Below are 24,892 nucleotides of genomic sequence, written 5' to 3'. Positions count from 1 at the left end.
AGAAAAAGCGCTGCTGCAGCATCATGGCGGCGAACTGGCAAAGAGGCAGTGCCGCTGCAACATCGCAATGCGAATCAGCAAAGAGGTAGCGTCGCTGCAGCTATGAAGCGGCAAAGAGGCAGATTTACTGCTGCATCATAGCGGCGAAGAGGCTGTGTCGTGGCTTCGTACGCGAGAAGAGCCCTAATATGCCTTTTGTTTAAACACTGAAATGGACTAGGGCCCACCATTTTTTATTTTTTTTTATTATTTCAATGCAGACCGCACGAAACAGGATGGTCCGCGTATCAGTCCATGCCTCTGATCGGTACATACCACCCAAACCATACCATTTTGGGCGGTACAACAATCCCTGATTCTGATTATGATACTACGTTTGCAACTTTTAATGGTAATGTGCCATGAGAAATTAACCATAAACTTTTGTATGTATTATTAAGTGAAGTTCTTCACAAGAAAATTTTCAAATAAAAGAGTCACTTAAAGATGCTTAAACTATAAATGACATTTAATATGATATTATATAAAACATAGCAACGATTTCAATAGGCGCTCGGGCGCTCGCCTAGGCGCTCAGGCGAGGCGAGGCATCGCCTGAGCGCCTCGCTTCATGTCCAGGCGCCTCGCTTCAAAGAGGCGTCGCTTGGGCGCTCTTCCGAGCCCAGGCACCGGGTGCTTCGAGCGAGCGCCCGAGTTAATCCAGGCGACCGAACCAATGTTTTACGTTTGGTTCGGTCTCTGGAAAACATTGGTTCGGTCTTTGGTGCTTTAGTTGGTTCAATCAAACCAACTAAAGCACCGATATAAGCCTCCGAGCATCCCTCTTGTGACTTCCCCAACCCTAACCCTGTTCGCAATTTTGCCACTGACATTTCCTCTCTACTATCGCTGCCTCTCTCCACTGTCGTTGTCCCTCTTCGCTGTCGCTGTTCTCCGCTGCCGTTGCCACTATTGTTGCTGTCGCTGCTCGTCGTCGTTGCCATCGCTGCCACTTTCGCCGCTCCCGCTCCTGCAGCCACTGCTCACTGCTGCTTCTCTCAGTCAGCAGCCTCAGTCTTACTCTAACACTACTCCCTCGCTACCGTTGCTGCTACCGCTGCTTGCTGCTACCGCTACCACTACCGCTGCCGCTGCCACTATCGCTGCTCGCCATTATCGTCGCTCCTGCTCCCACTATCGATCCTGCTCCCACTTCCGCTATTGTTACTCCTACTCCCTCTTCTCACATCGACTCGATAGTATATTGTTAACAATATATTAACAATATACTGTTAACTGTATACTAGTAACAATATTTATTTATTTATTAGATTAATAATATATTATTTTAATTTTAATACTGCTTTTTTTATTTATTTGAAATTATTGTTATTGTTTTGAATTTTGAGATTTTTTGTTAATGTGATATTGTGATTCTGTAAGATTTTTAATTTAATATCATATTTTTATTTAAATAATTATATTAATTAATTATATTATATATTTTTATATTTTAGTGTCTCGCTTCACTCGGGCGAGCGCCTAGCACCCCGAGTGTTTTTGTACCTTGGTACCTTTTGGCACCGAGCACTTTTTAAATCACTGAAACATAATAATTATTGAATTAGTCAATTGTGATTAATAAGAAATACATTTTTAGGAAATAAATGATTGACAATAAATGGTTAGATTGTCAAAAAAATGTTATCATTATATGTGAAATTTATTGGATGAAGTTTTAAAATTGAAGGTTACTTGGACCAAATGTTAAAGTGATTTTTCCAGTCTAAATGCTAGATTCAAAACTTTTTTTTTTGCTTGAAAGCGTGTGGATAATTATAAAAGTGACATGATATCATAGCTACGACACCTAGTTTCTTTATATGGACCAATATATGATTCTCCTTTTTTGTATTCAGGCCCTTTCAAGTTAGAGCCCGAATTGGTTCACTCCAATGGACAACCAAAAGTAAAGAAAAATCCCTACTCATGGACTAAGTTGCTAAATCTAATTTTTGCAGATGAATTATTATGATTGTACATGTTTTTTTTTTTTTGTTACATTGTAGCAAATTGTTTGTTTGTTTTAGTGATTGACTAGGATGTATTATGTTATATTGTTATAGAAAATCAAAGTTAATCTTATAATTTATAAAAAATTCCATACCACACTGACTATCCTTGTGATGAAGTCAAAATCATTACTTTCAAAGTTTAACTCGATGTCAATCCAAGAACTGTTAGGTAACAAGTTCACAAGTGCCCTTTATGGAACTTTTTTTTTTCCAGGAAAAAAAAAACTATATTAGCTTTTCAAAAGTCTACAAAACGACCTATTAAGGACATTACAAAAAGTGGATGTGAAATTGCTCCTTCCAAAACATGTCGGTTTTCATATTCCATAAACAACAGCCCAATTGGCTGCTTGATTGCATTACCTAAAGCAGCGAATGCAAGAAAAGCTTCCCAGTTGACCCTTTAATCATTGTATATCTTTGATAAAACTCTCTATCTCCTATAACTCCTAAGGAGGAGATTCCTCATTGGCAAGGTAATTAATTATGATTTGAGAATGTAGCTCCAAAATTACATTTCGAAAGACATTAATTCATATATTTCTTAGTCACAAACCAAAGCTTCTTTGATGATTCTTTTTATTATTAACTTTATGTTAGATCACTTTTGTCTAATTAGTGCATTTTTAAATTGATTTGCATAAGAAATCATGAAGCTTTTTTTCCTTACGAAAGTATTTTTTCTTGGCAATATGATCCCCAACATCACTTGAACTTAGAAGAAATTTGCAGGTATCTAGCATTATTGTTATGGATTCTCCAGCAGGAACAGGATACTCTTATGCTGACACAACTGACTACACTACAAATGATACTCGGACAGTTTCAGATTTATATGAATTTGTAATAAAGTTTTGGAAAGTGATGGTTATCATCTTTTCACACCCAATAATCTTTGTTATTTTACCAACATAAAATGGATGTTTGTAGTGGTTTTCCGAGTATCCCGAATTCCTTCCAAATCCCTTTTATTTGGCTGGTTGCTCATATAGTGGAGTTTTAGTACCAGTGTTAGCTCAAGAGGTAGTGAAAAGTGTGCCCACAAAACAGATCTATCACATGAAATACATAAATATAGGTGATCGACATGATTATCCAACCAGTGGATAAAACTGTTCTTTTATTGCTTTGTATGCATGATCAAGGTCTCAAATTTCAATTTTCTTTCCTTGTCTTTCTTTTGATGTGCTGCATTGATCTATATTTCAGGTATTGAATCTGATAAAGGCCCGAAGCTAAATTTCAAGGTTAAATTTGATACTAACTGTTGTCGTTAATATTGGTTGTGATATCCAATGCTAAATGAAGTTCTTAGTGTTTTTACTAACAATGTAGTTGGCCTGAAGCTTAAGTTCTTTATTTCTCTTACAAAATATCTCAGGGCTACTCATTAGGCAATGCAGCAATGAATCTGGATATTGAAAGCAGTTCAAGGTTCCATTTGCGCATAGGATGGGACTAATACCAGATGAACAATACGAGGTCTCCACCTTGTCATGCATAACTCCTCTTTGCTACTGAAAAATAGTTCCATTCAGTGACTCCAATATTAAATGTGCTCGTAATGTGAAGAAAAGCATATGGGGAATTGATACGCTTATGTCATACATGGATCAACTAGATCTTTATTCTTCTGAATTGTTTCAGGATTTGGTTAACTCATGTGAAGGGAAATATTTTGGCAACAGTAACCATGATTGCTTGAGGAACTTGGAAAATTTTCAATGGGTAAGACAAATTTTGGTCTTGTTTGATTTGTCCTATCCGGTAATAATACTACTTTTGACTACAGCATATTAAAGATATAAATAAAGACCACATTTTTGCTTGCCGTGTCATTTTACCATGGGAAACAACATGGTAGCCTATAAATATGACTCCTTCAGAACGTATGAGAGCATCCATGGCGAGACTCAATATAGTCCTTATTGCCATGTTAGTAATTTCTTTAACACTTTTATGTGGTTATATGATGTCTGGTAATTTTCTCATGTTGAAAGTTTATATACTTCCTTAGGATGGCTGACATAACTAAATTGCATGTACGTAACAAATGTTAAAAGAACAAATTTGAATTATACAAATAGCAGTTGATATCAAAACTATGCTGAACAAAGAAAATATTTGTGAAGACTTCCGGTGATATGCAATTGAATTTGGTGTTTACAATGGTCCTTTGGAAAACCTGATTTTTTGTTGCTTTGTTCTTAAATAGGAGTATGAAATGGCCCCAAAAAGACTTCTTGACTTGGAAACTTCAAGGCAGATTCTACATGCTATGCCAGTAAGAGCTATATTCATGCTATGATGTATGCAATTTTACTTCTATTATTATTTATATATCATTGATATATTTGAGAAATTTACCTTTTTCGAGAGTCATTGGTAAAATTTCATTGTCCCATATTTCATTTATTTGATAACACCTAATGATAGATTATCACAAACATGATGAAACTCTTGACCAAATCAATGCTTATGATGCCGAACTTGTGGAGACATTATGTCCATTTTTCAGTTTTGGACTTCTTTAGAAACTTTATTCTTCAACTCATTGCAAGATTACAGTTACCTTGATTGTCAGTATTGATATATGTACCTCTCCTAGTAAAATTTTTGGTTAATTTTATGGATATGCTTACTATAGCTTGCTCTCATATAATACCTTTTAGTTTTTCAGGCTGAAGTTTCTGGACCTTAGATAAGGTGCACCAAACAAATAAACTTTGAGAGTCATCTTGGACTTGACACCTTATCATTTGAATCTGACAAAGAAAGGTTATAGAGCGTTCATCTATTGGTATGGTTTCTATTCATGTCGGACAGCTCCTCTCCTTATTTAGTCATCTCCCTTCTTAAAATTTTATGCCATAATAAACTTTGTATCTCCCAGTTTCTTTTAATATGGTTGTGTAGTCATACACAGTTATGATAATATTAGAGCTCTATACATGCCATTCCCTCATGTTGTTTCACTCTCCAAATTGATCATCAACCTTCATGTTATTATCCACCATCAACCGTCTCATTTGAATCTGACAAAGAAAGGTTATAGAGCCTTCATCTATGGGTATGGTTTCTATTCATGTTGGACAGCTCCCCTCCTTATTTAGTCATCTCCCTGCTTTCTTAAATTTTATGCCATAATAAACTTTGTATCTGCCATTTTCTTTTTATATGGTTGTGTAGTCTAACACGGTTATGATAATATTGGAGCTCTATACATGCCATTCCCTCGTCATGTTGTTTTCTTTCCAAATTGATCATCAACCTTCATGTTATTATCCACCATCCCAATGTCTGTCTTTTCCTTTATATCTTTCATTGGCCTCTCCCTTTGTCATCCTGACCTAAGTTCTTTGTTGCCCGTGAAACGAAAGTATGAATATTTGTTTACAGGTTCATTGCAACTTTTTCAATCTTTTAGACTCGTGTAGATGTAAATATTATAGGAATTCGGAATTACCTTAAACAAATAATTATGAAAATTATTCAAATCTATTTATTATATTCACTGAGTACTTGAAAACAAATAACGAACATGAGAAATTTATATTAATTAAATATGAACAAATCAATTAGGTATAGCCTTTTTTTAATGGTAATGCCAGCAAACTTCACACCAATATATATATATATATATATATGTATATATGTTGAAATATCATTATTTGAATACAGCTAGAACTCCATCTTAGTGGTTCAATTTATGTGTATCTTTGGAAGATATTGGATAAGAAATTAACACAAATGTACGACACAAGCATCTATCACAGTTTAACTTTCTAAGCCCGAGTAATGTAAGAGGCTGTGTTTGTTTTCTTAGTGGGGATCATGACATGGTGCTCCCATATACTGCAACACTCCAGTGGATCTGAGCGTTGAATTATTCTGTGATTGCAAAATGGCATCCGTGGCTTGTTGACGACCAGATAGAGGGGTATGTCTTCCTACCGTCTGACGAGCGTCATGCTATTGTTTCTTATTAAAATTTTGCATATTGTTAACAACTGGACAAGTAATTGCTTATCCCTGAGTTCAAACCTTTTTGTTTCGCAAATTTCGTCCATGTAATTCAACTTCCTCCTCAACATGAATGCAATCCGTACGAACATAATATACTATTACTCTACAGTCAATGTAACATATTAGTCTTTGTGGCTACAAGACATTTGCACTTTAAAAAAGCTTTCAAAATGATATTATGTTCATTTAACAGCATCCTTTAATATGTCCATGTTTCTTAGCATAGGGAGCTGGACATACTGTGGCCGAGTACATGCCACGTGAGGCGTTGGCTGCCTATCAGAGGTGGATCGATGGTGCTGACTCTCTGTAACAGTTTGCTTTGGGAACGAACATGAGATTTTGCTAGCAAATATCTTGAAGTACCTTTTCAAGGCAGATGGACTAACTGTCGTGATCAACAGGATTTTGTGTCTTTAAATTTGACTAGAATTGCAGTAACTCTTGTGGGAGCTATCATATATCAGATCGAATTAGCTCCATCGTAAAACAAGTTGGGTTACTTTATTTTCTTTTGTGAAGGTTATTATTATTATTTTGCTGAATAAAATCGTGTGATTGAAGTTATATTGCTTTTAAACAATAATGTAGAACTCCAAGAAACCATAACAAGATTGATTTGTAATTTTTTAACTAACTCTTTAGTACAAAGATTATAAAAATGGGAAATATTCTGGTTTTATTGTGTGTTCGAAGTTATTCTGGTTTTAATTTTTTAACTAACAATTTTAGATTTGTGGAAAACAATCATCCTCTTTAATTTTTTTTTAAAATATAAAGTTAATTTTAGGGACTAAAGCTAATTTTAGGGACTTTTGAGCCTCCACTATTATTTTTAGGAGGGTGATTATTTACTTTTTGTGTAAGCTTGTTTCATAATAGAGGAACACGAATACTCGAGTACTAACTATCCGAGCTACTTGTCATGTAGAGAAATTTTGAATTGAGTTTAAAACTTTTATTAGCCTATCATTTTTATTGACCCGGCTCAAAATATCGTGAATCGAGTTACGATCTATTCGAACTTTAAATCAATCAACCAATTTAATTCAACCCTAGTTAAGTCAACCCACGACCTCCTTCCTCGTTCGCATTCTTTCTCCTTACATCTTTTTCAACATTGAAGGAGAAGAAAGAAATATCGTTGATATCTATATTAATACGACATGACCCTGTTCCGTATGTAAGGAGTCATATGGGATAGAGCAAGGTTTCTCAACTTTGTTTCTATACAAAAACCAAGGTTAAAAAGGGTTTCCTGAGCTGATCCCTCTTATGCTCAAGTTAGTACTTGATTGCACATTTTCTCCTCATCTCCTCTTTAATCTAGAGCTAAGGATGTATTTTTATACTAACTTCAAGGGGGAGACATCTTGTAAAGATCCTATAGAGAAGGCAATTTGTAATTAACTCGAACTGACTTTTGATCTTCCTAAAATATTCCTATGAATATTTCTCAAGGGAGCCAGTTCGTAACCAACCCGAACTATTTTCTAATCTTTTGAGAATATCTCTACGAATATTTCATAGGGAGTTGGTTCTACTTGAATAGCCTTATGAACTTTTGAGAATATTCCTATGAATATTCTATAGGGGGAGTCATTTCATAACTAACTTGAACCGTCTTCTTATTTTTCTATGAATATTCCATGAATATTCTGCATAGGAGGTAGCTTGGCAACTCCGCAACTCGATAACTTGGTAATTGACTCGAGTTGCCTTTTGGTCTTTGATCTTTATGGATAGGAGGGTGTTGGCTTGATATAGCATTGACATGATGAATGATGGCTGGCTAATTTTATATTCCCTATCTTTTGTTCCCACCGAAAGCATGCTTCAAGGTTTTTAGGGTTTGGAGCAAGTCTTTTTGGTCTTTATGTGTTTTGAGCATTCTTGTCTCATATCTTTATAGCGGGTTTCATCGGGTGTGGGTCGCATTTTCGTACCTTATGTGTCTCGGGTACTATTCATGGTTCGATTTTTCACCGTAGTAGATTTCTTCTTACGCGGGTCAAGCGTACCCAACTCATATGCCTTAGGCACCTCCCTAGCCCATTTTTCACCGTTGTAGATTTTTTTCTTACGCGAGTTAGGCGTGCCCGACTCATATGCCTTTGGCATCTTTCTTAGCTCGTGTTTTCGTCATAGCAGATTTCTTCTTACGCGGGTTGGGTGTATCCAACTACGTGCCTTGGGTGTCTTCCTAGCTTATTTTTTCGTCATAGTAGATTTCTTCTTACGCGAGTCGGGCATGCCCAACTCACGCGCCTTGAGTGCCTTCCTGGTTCATTTTTTCATTGTAGTAGATTTCCTCTTACACGGGTCAAGTGTACCCAACTCACATACTTTAGAAGACCGATCCCAAGGAGATACTTTGTCTTAGTTATGGAAAGTGATTTCGTGGGGAGTGGGAGACTTCCTTATCTTGATTGGGGTTCTCATAGTCATAGGCTAGATCCCACAAGCGACACTATTAGTATCTTTTAACATCCTTTAGATTAGTGTTTTAATAAATGAAGGGGAAATGAGAGAGAGAAAGTGAAGTGGGTATCTCGAGGGAGACTCATCGATTATCGTAATGCTGAAGGAGAGATAGAGATTCCATCATATCCTCCTTCGTTAGCACCTTGGTGACGGGAAGATTTCCCCAAATTCTCTCTTGCATAAGTAGTGGATCAAATAATTTTTTTTCTATTTTTGGCATCACAACAATACGACAATGTCCCTTAGATGTAACCTCGAAGGGATACTCGTATAAATCATGAGAGGAGAGGAGTCATTCTGTATTTTAAAACATCTTTTGGTGGATTTGGTGGGGCTTATTCCTTTGCTCGAACCCTAACCTCGAGAACCTTCTTCTTAGCTTTGGTTCCAAAAGAGGTGAGTCCATCCTCATGTCATCTATCACTTAGTCCTATAACTTAGGTTAGAATGTCTCTTCCTTCTCGGGCAAGTTCCCTTCAATCTATCGATATCAATCAGTTAAAGTCCACACGTTGTCATAATCCAAGATCGGGAGGAGCCCTGGCCTCTTCCACCTCAAGGGGGGTAACTCCCATAGACTATAGGATTATATGAGATTTAGGACTGATGAAGAGTGCACATGAATGTAACTTAGTAGTGGGTGTTCTACTCTTTGAGTGCTTGTGAATCAAATACTCTATCTCGATCGAGTTTGAGTTGTAGGCTCCCCATCTTAACTAGTATCCATTTAGTTTAGCGTCAAGATCCTTATCTTTGTCTTGTGATGCCCTCAAGGCGAGACTCTAACCCCCACCCCCCCCCTTCATCATGTGATAGTATCTTGTTTTAAATGGTGGGGCATATCTCCATCCCGGATGGTTCCTATCTCTTGGCATTATCTAGTAGTGTTCATTAAGAAATACAAGTGTGTCGGCATTATAGGCATTGTAGGGAATTCTGGGGGCAACATCACATGCGCAACGAAAAAACAAAAAGCAAAAATCCTTAAATTTCTCATAAATTATGTTCGTTGTCATGTGAAGATTGGTGCACAAAATCCGTAAAATTGAAAACTATGTATATGAAAAATTATATTACCTAGGGAGATCGTATATCTCTAAATCCCTGCATATTTATAGGAGAGGGTGAAGGAGGTCAAGCATCCTCCTCTCTAGCGATGATCCACACAGTAGGGCTATAACGACACTCCTTAAATCTCTAGGCCTATTATCTGAGGAGGAGCAGGGAAGAGGAGAATATGAGGTGGCAACAAAAAACCTATAGCCTATGAGCATTTGGTTCCCTTCTATTTGTAGAGGTCTCTTGTTAACTTAACCTTAATGGATTATACTCTATTGGGTACTGGATCTCCATCTAACTATCTAAGTCTTTTAGATTAGTGGATCTCTATTCAATAATCTCTTATTGGCTCTTATTGAATCTCATCCATAGGATTTAATAATTCAAGGGCTTATTGGATATCTAATAAGATAGGGGCTCTAATGAATATCTCATATTCGAACCTCTACTCGTCGCAATGCCTACTATATGTGTGTGATCATCTAGGCCCAATATCGAGCTGGTTATGAGTTATACATGTCAGAACTCCTTCTAGCTTAGTAAATTATTATCTTAATAATAATTTACTCGACTCATCAATTACGGACGTACTATGCCACTACGTCGTAGTCCCCAGATGATACATAGGAATCCAATCTATTAGACTTACCTGTCCTTAGTTATCGTATACTTATAGTCTCTTGTCCATCTAATATCTCAAAGACTGTATACCGGGCATAGTGCTGTTAGACCCATATGATTTTTACTCGCGTCTCGCTCTCATCGAATTCTCACGGAGAACTCTCTCTCAATCTGAATGACCCTAGCAATGAATTTGTTTGAGTAAGAATATATGAGATATTTCTCTTATGACATTTAGAGTGGTTGATCCTTTATTGACACTCAATAGTCCTCGTAAGGTTGGCTGCCACTCCTGATAATTGGTTGTGCTAGATCTAAAACTTTCAAGCTTATAAGTCCGATATTAGAGAATAAAGTACTCATACAGGATATCCTTAGTGTCTTAAGTCTAAGAACTAGGTACACAACTATGATAACGGAATCCTTATTTGATAATGAGGTATCATTAATCATCTAGTATTCCGTGATTGGATCAATCAATGAACTCATTCTCCAATGAACACTTGCACTGCAGCCATAGTACCTCCACACGAGCAGCTATGAGATCAGTCGCCTTCATCATATTATAGGAATACAATACACTAGTCTATCTGATTATCTCGATGTCCCTCTCAAGTAACCTATGACCGAGATTATTTAGGATCTATGTTTAAAGGCGAATCGGTCTCATTATCGTGATCTTATCATAATCCGATTCTCATAACACAAATTTATGGATATCACATGCAACAAGCAATATAAATGATAAAATATCAAATAATATAATGAGAAAAAAGAATGCATACCATCTCGTAAGCTATTTGCTTTCTATTTTTTATTATACAAAAGAAAGAGTAACTACTATCTAGTTGCTTAGGGAGGTTTTAAATTCATCGGTGCCCCTTTAAATAATAAGGACCGGAAGAAGCTCTTTCTTTGTAAATCTAGTTATGATTGAGGGTTCAACCATTCTTAGTCAGCTCACTCCTTTGACCATGCCTCTCCCATGTTGTCAGATGAGAAAGGGGACTAGATGCTTCAATTAAAGGATATTCTTTCCTCATTCAAGACCATTTGAAAGATGGATTAGAATTGGCTGGTCAATGCAATTCTTACTTTGATTTCTCAAGGTATATCTCGATCCCCTTCGTCGTTGCATACTTTTGATCTTCTACAGTTTCATAATGTCAGTCTTTCTTTTTTATAGGCATGGACTGTACTCCTTGAAGAAATAGTGGCATGGCTACTCTTCTAGTGTAGTTGTCACCTCAGCAATCTTGACCCCCTATCCATGAGGTGCTGCCCGAAGAGTTGGGTTTGACCTAGTCGGGCCAAAACACAAGCATCGACTGGCCCAAGAAGAGGTATAAAGTGGTCATGAGGAGGGTCCCTCGTCTTTTGAGGAGAGGAGGTCCAAGGAGCCTGTCGTAAATGGAAGCCTTGTTTTGCCAACCCTGGAGCCTACGAGAGTCCTATTTTGGCAACGTTGGAGCCTATGGAGAGTCCTATTTTTGTAGCGTTGGAGCCTATAGAGAGTCCTATTTTGGCAGCATTAGAGCTTGTGGAGAGTCCCAAAGGGCCCTAGGTCTCCCTTGGGCCAAGGAGAAGAAGGGCCAAGGTCGATGATTGACTTGTACAAGGGGAAATCTCGATATTTTGCTACTTTGACTATAGCCGATCTACCCGTTCTAACTTTAGGGTTTTTGTTGTAGTTAAGATGGAGAGGTTTATATGAGGGGCAGAAGATATGAGATAAATGTGAAACCTCGGAGCAATATTACCTGGGAATCTCTTTGTTTGGGTCAGGCAAAACAAATCTAGCTCTCTCCTTCTAAGGTGCTGCTTGATTAGAGTTATCATCATGAAGTATTGGTAAGCCAAGTCGTGACATTTTATTTTTTTATTTTTTTTACTCTTTTGCATATTTTGCAACACCATCATTATATGACGGCCCTGTTTGACCGGCTTAGGATGCCGATGTTGATCCTCCTCTTATTGTTCTAGTCGAGACGAGAGCTCGGGATGATCAATTGGCTCAAAAGTTGGAGGAAACTTAACAAGCGTTTACTACATTAGTCAAACAGTTGGAAAGCATCCGAGACAACAACCTAGATATAGAAGAGAGGCTATTGGGGTTGGCTCAAGAGTTCGATTTGGTAAAGATACTCAATTCAAAGCTTGAGAAGAAGGCTAGTGTAGTAGAAAAATGAGCTCGAGAGCTTGGGGAGATGTTGGAGGTTACATGGGGTAAGGTGCTAATGTTAGTTTGGCAAGTCCCATAGTCCCACATCGGGAAAATCAGGCTTGTTATCTCTTATTGGAACTATAAATAAGGGCCTGGGCTTTGAAGTCAGATGCACCACAAGAAAACCTAAGTATTTGCTTTGGGTTTAAGTCCACACTCAGTTAAATAGTTTGGGCTTATTGATGAGGTTTTTCTTGTTTAGTATTTTCGAGTGTTTTATGGCCTAGGAACATCTTCCTAAGGCATATGTAATAGTCCCTTTTCATAGTAGTGATTTGCTCCTCTTTCGTCCGTGGATGTAGGCCAAAGTTAATTGACTGAACCATGTAAATCTGGTGTTCTTGTCGCTTTTATCTTTTCGCTTTATTGTCTTTGTTGTGTTGCCAAAATTACCTTATGGTAAATTTCCTGGGGCTAGCTTTAACAAACTGGTATCAGAGCCTGGTTTCGGGATCTTTTGGCAACGATGACAATAACAAAGATTGTTGTCGAGAAATTCGACAAAAATGTCAACTTCGGCTTGTGGCAACTCTAGATGGAGGCCATTCTAGTTCAAGACGGAGTTGATTTGGTACTGCAGGGAGCCGAAAGCATTCCAGATGATATGTCAAAAGAAGAGCTTGCGGGTATGAATAAGAAGGCCCGATCAAGCATCATTCTAAATCTCTTTGACGAGGTTTTACGGGAGGTAGCTACGGAGACTACGGCTAAGAGCATGTGGGATAAGCTTAAAGCCTTGTACATGAAGATGACAGTGGAGAATCGTCTCTACTTGAAGCAGAGTCTATATATGCTTCGGATGATTGAAGGTACATCTATACTCTCACATCTTGATAAGTTTGATTCTTTGGTTATGGATTTGGAGAATATAGATGCAAAAAATTGATGATGAGGATAAGGCTTTGTTACTCTTGTGTTCTCTTCCCCAATCTTTTAAGCATTTTCGTGATACTTTGATTTATGGAAAAGAAACAATTTCGTATCAAGAAATTAAATCTGCACTAAAATCTAAGGAGTAGATAGACAGGAATATCACTGGGGAAAGTAGAGAGAATCAGGCTGAGGGTTTGGTTGTCAGGGGTAGAATGAATAAAAGAGAATTTAACAGTAATAGATCTAAATCTAGATCCAAATCCAAACATAGAAATTTGGAATGTAGATATTATCATAAAATATGGCACATTAAGGCTGATTGCTTTAAATTGAAAAATAAATTAAAGTAAAAAGTAAAACTTGTTGAGAAAACTACTGAGTCCGCTGAAGCTAGTGTAGCATCTGATGAGAATGTTGAAAATATTTTCTTTGCTATTGATGACAGAACGATGTCTAAAAATGAATGGATTTTAGATTCAAGTTGTTCTTATCATATGTGTCCCAATAGGGATTTGTTTTCCACATATGAATCTTGTAATAGTAGAATTGTTTTGATGGGCAATAATGCCGCATGTGATATTGTTGGTGTAGGAACAATCCGAATTAAAATGCATGATGGTATTGTGAGGATGCTCACTAATGTTAGAAATGTTCCTAATTTAAAAAAGAATCTCATCTCTTTAGGCACCCTAGAGGCTCTTGGGTGTAAATACACAACTGAAGGTGGAGTTATGAAAGTTTCTAGAAGTGCCCTTATTGTTATGAAAGCTTGTAGGTCTGGTAGCTTATATATTTTACAGGGAACTACTGTCACAGGCTCGGTTGTAGTGTCGTCATCATCATTGTCTGATTCTGACATCACCAAATTATGGCATATGCGTTTGGGTCATATGAGCGAAAAAGGTTTGAGCATATTGAGCAAAAGATGTCTACTTAGCGAACAGAGTACTGGGCCACTGGACTTTTGTGAACACTACATTTTTAGAAAGCAGAAAAGAGTCAGCTTCACTTCTCCAGCAATTCACAAAACGAAAGGTACTCTTGACTATATTCATTCAGACCTTTGGGGTCCAACTCATGTTCAGTCTAAGGGTGGTGCTAGGTATATGTTGACTTTCATTGACGATAATTCCAAGAAAGTTTAGGTTTATTTTTTGAAGCATAGAAATGATATTTTTCTAACCTTTAAACAATGGAAGGCTTTGATTGAGAAGCAAACAAGTACATAGATTAAGCGGCTTCGAACAGATAATGGCATGGAATTTTATGAAGGTGACTTTGAAGAATTCTGTAAAAATGAAGGAATCGTTCAGCATTGCACTGTTAGGATGACGCCTCAGCAAAATGGTGTAGCCGAACATATGAACAGAACACTCTTGGAGAGAGCAAGGTGTATGATCTCAAATTCAGGGTTGACAAAGGACTTTTGGGCAGAGGCGATTAATATGGCCTGTTACGTTGTCAACCGCGCTCCTTCTGTAGCACTTAACTTTAAAACTCCGAAGGAAGTTTGGTCAGGTACTTCTGCTGATTATTCTGATTTAAAAATTTTTGGATGTCCAGCATACATGCATGTAAATGAAGGAAAATTAGTGCCTTGAGCTAAAAAATGTATTTTCCTTGGGTATGCTTCTATGGTGAAAGGATACAGATTATAGTGTTCTGATCCCAAATCTCCAAAATTTATAATCAGTAGAGATGTTACTTTTGATGAATTGTTTATGTTATCTTCCAAAGAGGATTCTACTAGTTGTATAAATGATAGTGCGTAGAAGCAGGTGGAGCTTGAGATTAGGAGTTCTAATTCTTTTCAGTCAAACTCTTCTACTCAAAGAATGTCAATAGGTGGTCCCGAGTCTACTGACGCAGATGATCTAGAGGAAGAGCAATATTCCATAGCCAAGGATAGACCACAGAAAGATATTCGACCACCACAAAGATATGCAAATTTGGTTGCATATGCTTTGTCTATTGCAGAAGAGACAAGTGAAGTTGGTAAGCCTAATTCCTACTCAGATGCAATTTCTTGTGATAATTCTGCTAAGTGGTTGATTGCGATGAATGAAGAAATTGAATCTCTCAATCGGAATAGAACTTGGGATCTTGTGAAGCCACCTTCAGGTAAGAAAATTGTTGGATGCAAATGGGTCTTCAAAAGGAAGGAAGATATTCCAAGGGTTGAAGATGCAAGGTACAAAGCACGATTGGTTGCAAAGGGCTATAGTCAGGTATATGGTGTTGATTTTAATGACGTATTTTTCACCTGTTGTTAAACATAGCTCTATTCGTGTTTTGCTTGCTTTAGTTGCCATGTATGATTTGGAATTAGAGCAACTTGATGTCAAGACAGCTTTCTTACATGGTGAACTTAAAGAACAAATTTATATGGAGCAACCTCATGGATTTAAAATTGATGGTAAGGAAGACCATGTTTGCTTGTTAAAGAAATCCTTATATGGATTGAAGCAGTCTCCAAGACAGTGGTATAAGAGGTTTGATTCTTTTATGTTTAGTCATGGTTACACGAGGAGCATGTATGATAGTTGTGTTTACTTCCGGAAGTTAACTGATGGCTCTTTTGTATATTTGTTGCTTTACGTTGATGATATGTTTATTGCAGCTAAGAATTTGCTAGAAATTCACACTTTGAAAATGCAACTGAGTAGTGAATTTGAAATGAAAGATTTGGGAGCAGCTAAAAAAATTCTTGGCATGGAGATCAAAAGAGACCGAGGAGTTGGAAAATTATTTTTGACTCAGAAAAATTACCTCAAGAAAGTCTTGGAGAGGTTTGGCATGAAAAATGCTAAGCCAGTTAGTACTCCTCTTGCTAGCCATTTTCGGCTATGTGCTGCTCAGTCACCACAGTCAGTTGAAGAGGAAGAATATATGGTGAAAGTTTCATATTCTAGTGCCATCGGTAGTATTATGTATGCAATGGTTTGTACTCGTCCAGATATTTCACAAGCAGTCAGTGTGGTTAGTAGATATATGTCTCGCCCAGGTAAAACACATTGGCAGGCTATGAAGTGGATTCTCAAATACTTGCAAGGGACTTCAGATGCTTGTTTGGAATTTGGGAAAAATCGTGACACTTTGGTTGATTACGTCGACTCTGATTATGCCGCGGATCTTGATAAACGAAGATCTTTGACAGGCTATGTATTTTGTGTTGGCGGTTGTGCAGTTAGTTGGAAAGCTTCCTTACAACCTGTCGTAGCTTTATCTACTACAGAGGCAGAATATATAGCAGTGACAGAGGCGATCAAAGAAGTTTTATGGTTAAGAGGATTGTTCAACGAATTATGTTTGCATCAAAGTGTTACTACAATTTACTGTGATAGTCAAAGTGCTATTTATTTGACTAAAGACCAGATGTATCATGAGAGGACAAAACACATCGATGTGAAGTTTCATTTTATTCGGGATATCATTGCTGAGGGAAAAGTCTTTGTTCAGAAAATTCATACGAAGGACAATCCAGCTGATATGCTTACGAAGCCTCTTCTAGTTTACAAGTTCAAGCAATGCTTGGATTTGATTGGTGTTCATTGTTAGTGATTACCCGTTGGGGTTGTTATGAAGAAGGTGGAGCAAGTTTTGTTGGGACATGCCAAGGTGGAGATTTGTTAGTTTGGCAAGTCCCATAGTCCCACATCGGGAAAATCAAGCTTGTTATCTCCTATTGGAACTATAAATAAGGGCCTGGGCTTTGAAGTCAAATGCACCACAAGAAAACCTAAGTATTTGCTTTGGATTTAAGTCCACACTCAATTAACTAGTTTGGGCTTCATGATGAGGTTTTTCTTATTTAGTATTTTTGGGTGTTTTATGGCCTAGGAACATCTTCCTAAGGCATATGTAATAGTCCCTTTTCATAGTAGTGATTTGCTCCTCTTTCGTCCGTGGATGTAGGTCAAAGTTAATTGACCGAACCACGTAAATCCGGTATTCTTGTCGCTTTTATCTTTTCGCTTTATTGTCTTTATTGTGTTGCCAAAATTACCTTGTGGTAAATTTTCTGGGGCTAGCTCTAACAGCTAAGATATCAAGAGAAGACCGTTATTGAGTATAAGACATCTGTGAGATTTTAGAAGGAGTTGGAAAGGTTTAAAGTCGTCTCATAAAAATTTGAGTATATGATCGCCTTAGTTCATTTCAATGTGTGATACATGGGACTAGAGTTTGAGGAAGACCCATTTATTGACTATTCTAAGGATCAGGGCATTCACATGGAATAAAATTTTAATATCCAATTAAAACTAAAATAATTAAAATATTTTAAAATAAAATACAAATTTAAAAATAAAATCTATAAACACATAATTACGAATCTAAATGTATTTCTGGTATTATCCCAAGTTAAGAAAATCGATCATAATACAATCAAGTTATAGATTATCCTATGTACTCGTTGTAGAGAGTCAGGAGACTGCTCCAACACTAGGTTTACAAATTAAAAAATAAAAGCAATTGATAGTGTAGCTTAAAAGAGATGTTAAAAAGCAATGTAGTTATCGAATTACGTTTAAAAACTGAAAAAAAAAAAAAGGTTTTCTGGTCGATCAAAGACTGCCACTTTGGTAGCATTCGAGAAAGCTACACGACAGTAACACAAAAAAAAAAAAAAAAAAAGATTGAAACGCCAAGAGGTAAAACAGGGAAAGTTAGGGGTTGATTTAAAATTTGAAAAAGGAAATGGAATCGTAAATGCTTGAAGGTGAAATAGTAAAGAGAGAAGGGTAGATCAAGCCGGGCAGAGACATTATCCTTAATCAATAGACATTAAGTCTTTAAACAGGATTAAAAGGATATAATAGGCACCTACAATTTCCCATCTTCTCGAGTGTAAGTCAAGTGCAATATCCAAAGGTCATAAGAACAAAAAAGATAGTTGAAAATGATAATTATCACATTAGATTACTTCCACAAAGCGGATAATATTGAAATTAATTGATAAGGATTTGATTAGTATATTATTATTAATTTTAATTTAAGTATTTTAGTCAGTAATTTAAGCTAAACAAAATTGATAGACTAGTTAACTCATCAAGCTCGAGTTGTGACATTTGGTATCAAAACTGACTTAGTATTTGAATATAGTGAAAAGACTTGAAAAGAAAAAGAGTATATGTGGATGGAGTTAGACTCGTCATGATATGAAGCCACCACTGGATTACGTCTCGTATACACTATGATATTATTTGATTTTAGCTATAATGAGTCTTGACGAGGATGTCAAACCCTTAAGTATGAGAGATTGTAACATCCTTGATTAGTTCTATATATGAATAAGATTAAAATTAATTTATAAGAGTATAACTGGTTAACTTAAATATTTTTTGTTAGTGGTTTAGATCTAATAAAATTGATAGGTCAATTAGCCAATTAGACTCGAATCATGACAACGATACCATTAGGGCTTCAGACGGATCCAAGATTATCAAGATTAAATATCAAATAATAATACCAACAGATCTCATCTTCTCTTAGTTCTTATAAGATTTGCATATTGATTTCTTTTCTTCTAAATTTTAAGATTTAATACAATATCCATGATGATTCATAATACTTTCATGCACATATAGTTTTGTGCGTCTACATATCTCATAATTTGTTCTTCAACATGCCAGTTTTCTTGATTTAGCCTATTACAATCAGAACTATGAAACGAAAAGCATGACAAAGAAAATCGAAGAAAAACCTAAAGAGTGTTGAGGAGAGAGAAAAAAATTTTAAACTAAAAATAAATATCCAGAGATCAACAATAAAAAACATACCAAAAAATCAATGTTAAATTAATGTGATTCAATAAATCTTTTCTACATCAGAAAATCAAAATTTTACCATGTGAGATTGATTAATTACATGACCTTGAGTTAGCCCTATTTCAATAAATCTTCTCACATAAATTTCAAAACAATTATCCTATTATTTCTCTTTATAACAATTCTAGAGATACTTTAAAGAGAAATCAAATAACACTAAAATCATTTATCTTTTTTTTTTCTTCCATCAAAACTTAAAAAGTACATAAGATATTTATATAAGAATCAAACCTTAATTATCATATTATTTTCATTTACGAGAATTTTTATACTAAATTTTCTTATTACACTAAGATACTACTTCAGAATCATAAAATATTTATCAATCTTAATAAAAATAATTTAACAAAAGAATTCAAGTGAATATAAAAAAAATCAAGAAGAGGACGTCTAATGCGAGAAGAAAAAAGCCTTGGGCCAAAGAGACCAAAGGAAACCTCTTTTTGATCTCAAATAAAGAGACGGGCGGGAAAAGAAGCATTTTGAAAGTGGGATCTCCGCACCGCACGCATCAAGATTCGGGAACCCCTGGATCTGTTTCCTATCAGCCCAACAATATCAAGCCTGATGAGATGTAGGTCGGGCACGCACCTAATAGCAGAATAAATCAACACATGTGGTCCAGTCGAACCACATCGGAGGAGAGGACAAGAGCTACACCCCGAGGTCGAATTCATAGAGGTTGGCCCCACCTGCCTCTGCGACTGCGGTCCGTGTTTCTGAGTGGTACCGATGATAAATAAGAATAATAATAATAGTTAGCACCTGTCTACTCCATATCTCACATCCCTTGCTTTCCCGTACGAAATCGTCCCTCTCCTGCTCCTATCTTCTTCCTCTCTCTCGCTCAACGTGTTTGACTCCTATCTCTCGTGCAAGGGCTGACACCGGTGATCCAGGAAACAAGGTGGAGGAGGATGGGTGACAGACGGGTGGCGGTGGGAGTCGTAAGAGGAGAAGGAGGAGGAAGAAGAAGAGGGGGAGACGAAGTTGGGGAGGGCATGCATTGTATGGACCACCCTTACCGCAGAAACGCCGGCGGAGTGTGCGCCTTCTGCCTGCATGAGAAGTTAAGCAAGCTGGTCTCCTCCTCCAACTCTAGCCCTTTCTTTCCCTTCCAGCCTCCCCCTTGCTCCACCTCCTCCTCCTCCTCGTCCTCCCCTACTTCCTTCAGCTCCGACGCCGGAAACGGAGGTGGGGGACTAGGATTCGCGCTCGCCTCCGACCACTCCCGGACCAGTGCCAACGGCGGTGGTCCAAGGACCATGTTCCCCTTTCTGGCAGACACCCACAGCAAGAAGAAGAAGAATAGCGGTGGCGGAGGATACGGAAACGGCGCAAGGCAGGTGATGGCTGCTGTCGCCACCACGACTACCGTGTCGGCGGCCAACGACAACGATGTTGTCCTTAGAAGGACCAAATCGGTGGCAACGAGGACTACTGGAGGCCTGGCGCAAGGTGGTGGCGTTGGGAGCATCGGGGTGGCAGATAGCCCTCGGAAGAAGAGCTTTTGGTCCTTCATCTATATCTCGTCCACCTCTTCTACCTCCACGTCCTCTTCCTCAGTCGCTAACAACAACAGCAGCAGCAGCAACATCATGAGGCGAAGATCCACTTCATCCTCGTCGGGCGGAGGGAACAGAAACATTGCCAAGCGGCAACAGCAGCAGCAGACTTGTACACCATATAATTTGGTGGACAAGCAAGCAGCGGTGGCCGGCCCCAGGCAAGGGGAGAATGGTGAGAAGGATGCGGAGAGCCCGAGCGGCAGCCAGGCGTCGTCGTCGTTGGGCAGGAAGGTGGCCAGATCCAGGTCGGTGGGCTGCGGCAGCAGGAGCTTCTCGGGGGACTTCCTGGATCGCATCTCCACGGGGTTCGGCGACTGCGCTCTCCGCAGAGTCGAGTCCCATCGCGAGGCCAAGCCCAAGTCCAAGATCGTCCTCCACCTGGACCACGACAACGGCGACGGGCAGCAGCAGCGGCCGAGGATAAAGGAACGGGTCAAGTGCGGAGGGCTCTTCAGAGGACTGGGGATGATGTCCTCCGCCTACTGGCTCTCTTCGGCCGCCGCTGCGGACGACGACTACGATAGCAGCAGCAGGACATCGGCCACAACCCCGGCTGCCTCGGGCTCAACTGCCGTGCGAGGAAGAAGCTCGCCTCACGGCCGGACCAGGAGCTGGGGCTGGGCACTCGCGAGCCCAGTGAGAGCCTTTAGGCCTTACTTCTCTTCTAAATCTCTTTATGCCATCAGCAACACTGCATCCGCTGCGCCGGTGACCAACGCCAGCGACAAGTTGGTCAACAGCAAAGCGAGCAGACTCGACGGTAATGCATCGTTTCTTGCCGTAGAAATCTAGCAAAACACGTATACCTCTGTTTTCTGCGTGTGCTCAAACCTTTTCATCTTTATATTTTATCTCCTACTACATTTTCCTGTTGGTTTCCACCTTCTGCTGTGGAAGTGTATGTATGCAGAGAAAATATTTTGGCGAAAAGAGTGTGGCATGAAAGAATCGTTTTCTTCTTCTTCTTCTTCTTCTTCTTCTTCTTCTTCTTCTTCTTCTTCTTCTTCTTGTGTGAGTTTGTGTGTGTTGTGAAAGAGTTACTGCTACTGCATGTGGCTGCTGGCTTTCTCACTGACCCATTCCTCTTAACAGTCGTCCAACCCCAGAGTGCACCTGAAGACCTTTGACGGGCCGAAGCAAGTAAATGGCATGACTGCTATCGGGGCCGTCGCCCTTTTCTGCCATTGCCTGCATCAGCCGTCTCTTTCGCCCTGGGCAAACGACAAGTGCTTTGTGCCTTTTTCTTTCATGCTTCCTAGCTACTTACCCTTGATCTGTGCCTGCATCGTCGCCATGTGCGTACCAGTACGAGACGTGAGAAGCTTCCCCTGGTCACAAAATACTTGTGCAGGAGAGCGAAGGAGAGCGAAATCAATTCTTTAGGCGCCACTGCGAAGCAGAATTCGATGAATCAATTAATCGATGTTGTAGGCCACACGATTCAGTTTCCGTCGTTATCTTCTTGAACGCATCCTCCTCCACCTTTCTATGTTCCCCAAGACAAAAGATGGTGCGCTTTCTTAGCCCCCAGGATTCCGCCTCTGAAAAGGAACCCCCGCTCGCCTGCATTTAATGGTGCTACAGGTCTAATCTAATAATAATTAGAAGCTAAGCAATCATTCTTAGTTCCTGTTGTTCATTAAGGATGGTTGGAGGGATGCAGCCTGTCCATGATCCACTGCCAGTGCAGCAACTGAGGGCCCGAGATGAAGTGATGACTAGAGACAGATGAAGAGGAGGAGATAAGGTCATCGTAAAGGAAGAGAGAGAGAGAGAGAGGAAGATGGGGAATCGAGGAATACAAAAAGGAGGAAAACTGGACAGTGATAACATGGTGACAGGATTCTCGGGAGAAGGAGCAAAGCTTCCGTCCACTTCACCTTCTCAAATTTATGTTGGATTTTATATTTGCTTGACGTTCTTCCTGTTGATGATGACAAGTATTATGATTGAATTAAGTTCATTTGTTGGACATGGAGTGCTCACGTTTAGACTACACTTGGCTTGTCCATAACATTAAGCTTTGCTGGAAGCAAAGTGTCCACAGGATTAAGCATAGCTGGAACATAAGAGAAGACAAACTTGCAAACTGGATTGGAAAGCGATCCAAGCTTGAGATGTATGGGCCATAAGAGGGTCGGCGTCTCTATCAACTCAGCAACATTTGCCTAATTTTCTCTGTTCGAATTTATATCGGGATTGTAGGTGGTGGATATGGATGCTGACGAAGTCGCTTGTGATCGTCTTCAAGAGATGAAGGGTGAGAGATCCTTCCTAATGATGCACTAAATTCTATCCGATTGTCCAGCCGCGGTAGAATAGATATATATTCCTTGAATAAGAATAATTGAGGTAACAATAATTTATAAATGGTAGAGAAGTACAGCGTTGCCCTTTGGTTTGGAGCAGTAGTTTTTACATCAAATCAATTCAGTTCAAACTAATTTAATTTATTTTTATTTTTATTCTAACAATTTAGACATCGAAGATTTCGATATTTTATTGGGAGTGTTTTCGATGTATCTTTATAGGAAGGATTTGACATAACTCGACTGAAATCACCTAATGATAAGAGTGAAAGATGAACCTTTATTAGCTCCGAATCAACATACAGATAACCAAAAACTAATTTAACACAAACCAATCCAGTTTGGTCGCTTGTAAGGAAAAAAACATCAATATGTTACAAACCAATCCCAATGAACCAAACAAATATCGGTAATTGAAACTTGTTCGTAGATATGAGAGGAAAACACAACTGACTCAAAAGATCCGTCTGGTCAAGCCATGTAAAGACGTAGCAATAAGAAAAGAAATCAAACCAAGCAGAGCATCACAGATTACGGCGACGGAGATAATGCACATAGGTGGAACTGCAACATGGTGTAAATGGTCTGCAGCACCGTGAGAATCAACAAGACGATGGCGGCCATGACTGAGAGGGTGGTCCATGGGCTCGTGAAGTAGGTGTGTCTGAGGTTGGCCCGATGCCTTCTCCAATCATTCTGGATATAATTCTTGACGTCGTTTTGGACCTTGCCGAGGCTGCTGCTGGGGTCGAGCACCACGTCCATGGTCAGGCGGTTGAACAGCTCGGCGGCGGCCTCGTCGCTTCCCACCGCGTTCAGGATGATCCCCTTGTAGTGCAGCAGGTTGATGTCCTTGGCGGAGTCGATGATGTGGTCCATGAAGCAGACGAAGGAGGTGACGTCGTTGCCGGCGCGGGCGTGGAGGCGCTCGAACGCCATGAGGTTGAGGAACATGTACTTGGTGTTGTCGTCGACTGTAAGCTTCGGCAGGCTGAGGACACCGTTATCGAACCAGATGTCAAGGAGGCTGTCGGACTCGCTCGTCTTGAAGCGGATGCCGGCCTCGTGCAGCTCAACTGCCGACCGGATGATCGTGTCATCTTCGGCGTCTTGATATCCTTGTTCTTCTGCCTGCAGGGTTTCAGCAGGACGCTGTGGAGCACGCCAAGGGGGTGGAGGCGCTGCCCCAGGCTCGCCGTGGAATTCCACTCCCAGAATCTTTGCATCAGCTCGTCTACGTACTTCTCCGCCTGTGGCATAGTTCAACGTCGAAAGACGAGGTAATAATTCAGGTAAAACGAAAGAAGAAAGCGTAAAGCTGCACTTACCGTGCCATGAAGACCCTCAACGAGAACCAGTTGGTCCAAAACCAGCAGAGGCAGTTGATTCTCGATCATCATCATATCTCGCTTTATGTAGGGCACGTTGTGGTGAATGCCACTTCCGCTAAAGACGGGATCATCGTACGCGTAGCCATGGTCGGAGGACTTCTGCGTCGCGACGCGCATTATCTCGAGCATGAAGCAGCCATCGAGGATCATCAGCCGCAGGAACGGTTCCTTATCCTTCCATCGCTCGTCGAGGCTCTGATAAGCCTCTTGCAGTCGCTCAAACTCAGCCTCCGTGGCGGCCATGAACTCGTGGAAAGGCTTCTTTGCTTTCTTGAGGAAGTGGAGCAGTGCTCTGTGCTTGTGCTCCTCGGTATCAGATCATTTTCCTTGCGGATGCAGGCAGCTCTGCCAAAGCCTTCTATTGCTTATCTTTTCTGTTCAGTTGAAAAGGACAGTGCTGCTGCTTACCTCTCCTCCGATGTCGCTACTTTCTGTTCCGGAGTCGGAGACTGCTC

The 24,892-nt window shown here is 39.4% G+C and overlaps 2 protein-coding genes and 1 pseudogene across 2 annotated transcripts; 2 read left to right on the top strand and 1 right to left on the bottom strand.

Moving 5' to 3' along the window:
- Window positions 1-294: 294 nt before the first annotated feature.
- LOC103971179 (serine carboxypeptidase 1-like) lies at window positions 295-6,647 on the top strand (annotated as a pseudogene).
- Window positions 6,648-19,955: 13,308 nt separating this feature from the next.
- LOC135627335 (uncharacterized) lies at window positions 19,956-22,711 on the top strand. The gene is made up of 2 exons (XM_065133402.1): window positions 19,956-21,497; window positions 21,830-22,711. The coding sequence occupies exons 1-2, from the start codon at window positions 20,087-20,089 to the stop codon at window positions 21,862-21,864; spliced, it is 1,446 nt and encodes a 481-aa protein (XP_064989474.1). The 5' UTR covers window positions 19,956-20,086; the 3' UTR covers window positions 21,865-22,711.
- An 866-nt stretch (window positions 22,712-23,577) lies between these two features.
- Window positions 23,578-24,680, bottom strand: LOC135626397 (UPF0481 protein At3g47200-like). Its single transcript, XM_065131643.1, has 2 exons — window positions 24,389-24,680; window positions 23,578-24,296 (listed from the first exon to the last, which is right to left on the bottom strand). Exons 1-2 carry the CDS (start codon window positions 24,678-24,680, stop codon window positions 23,578-23,580), a joined length of 1,011 nt encoding a protein of 336 aa, XP_064987715.1.
- Between the last annotated feature and the right edge of the window lie 212 nt (window positions 24,681-24,892).

The sequence above is a fragment of the Musa acuminata genome, chromosome BXJ2-11 (assembly GCF_036884655.1).
Source record: "Musa acuminata AAA Group cultivar baxijiao chromosome BXJ2-11, Cavendish_Baxijiao_AAA, whole genome shotgun sequence".
Lineage (NCBI taxonomy): Eukaryota > Viridiplantae > Streptophyta > Magnoliopsida > Zingiberales > Musaceae > Musa > Musa acuminata.
The sequence above is the reverse complement of the archived record's forward strand: the minus strand, read 5'-3'. Positions and strand labels throughout refer to the sequence as shown.

What these genes read in the sequence shown, in the direction of transcription:
- LOC135627335 (XM_065133402.1), top strand. Translation starts at nt 20,087, where the DNA reads ATGGGTGACAGACGGGTGGCGGTGGGAGTCGTAAGAGGAGAAGGAGGA. An exon ending in CAAAGCGAGCAGACTCGACG is followed by an intron (nt 21,498 to 21,829) that starts GTAATGCATCGT and finishes TCCTCTTAACAG; the next exon opens with TCGTCCAACCCCAGAGTGCA.
- LOC135626397 (XM_065131643.1), bottom strand. Translation starts at nt 24,680, where the DNA reads ATGGCCGCCACGGAGGCTGAGTTTGAGCGACTGCAAGAGGCTTATCAG. An exon ending in CCAACTGGTTCTCGTTGAGG is followed by an intron (nt 24,297 to 24,388) that starts GTCTTCATGGCA and finishes ACTATGCCACAG; the next exon opens with GCGGAGAAGTACGTAGACGA.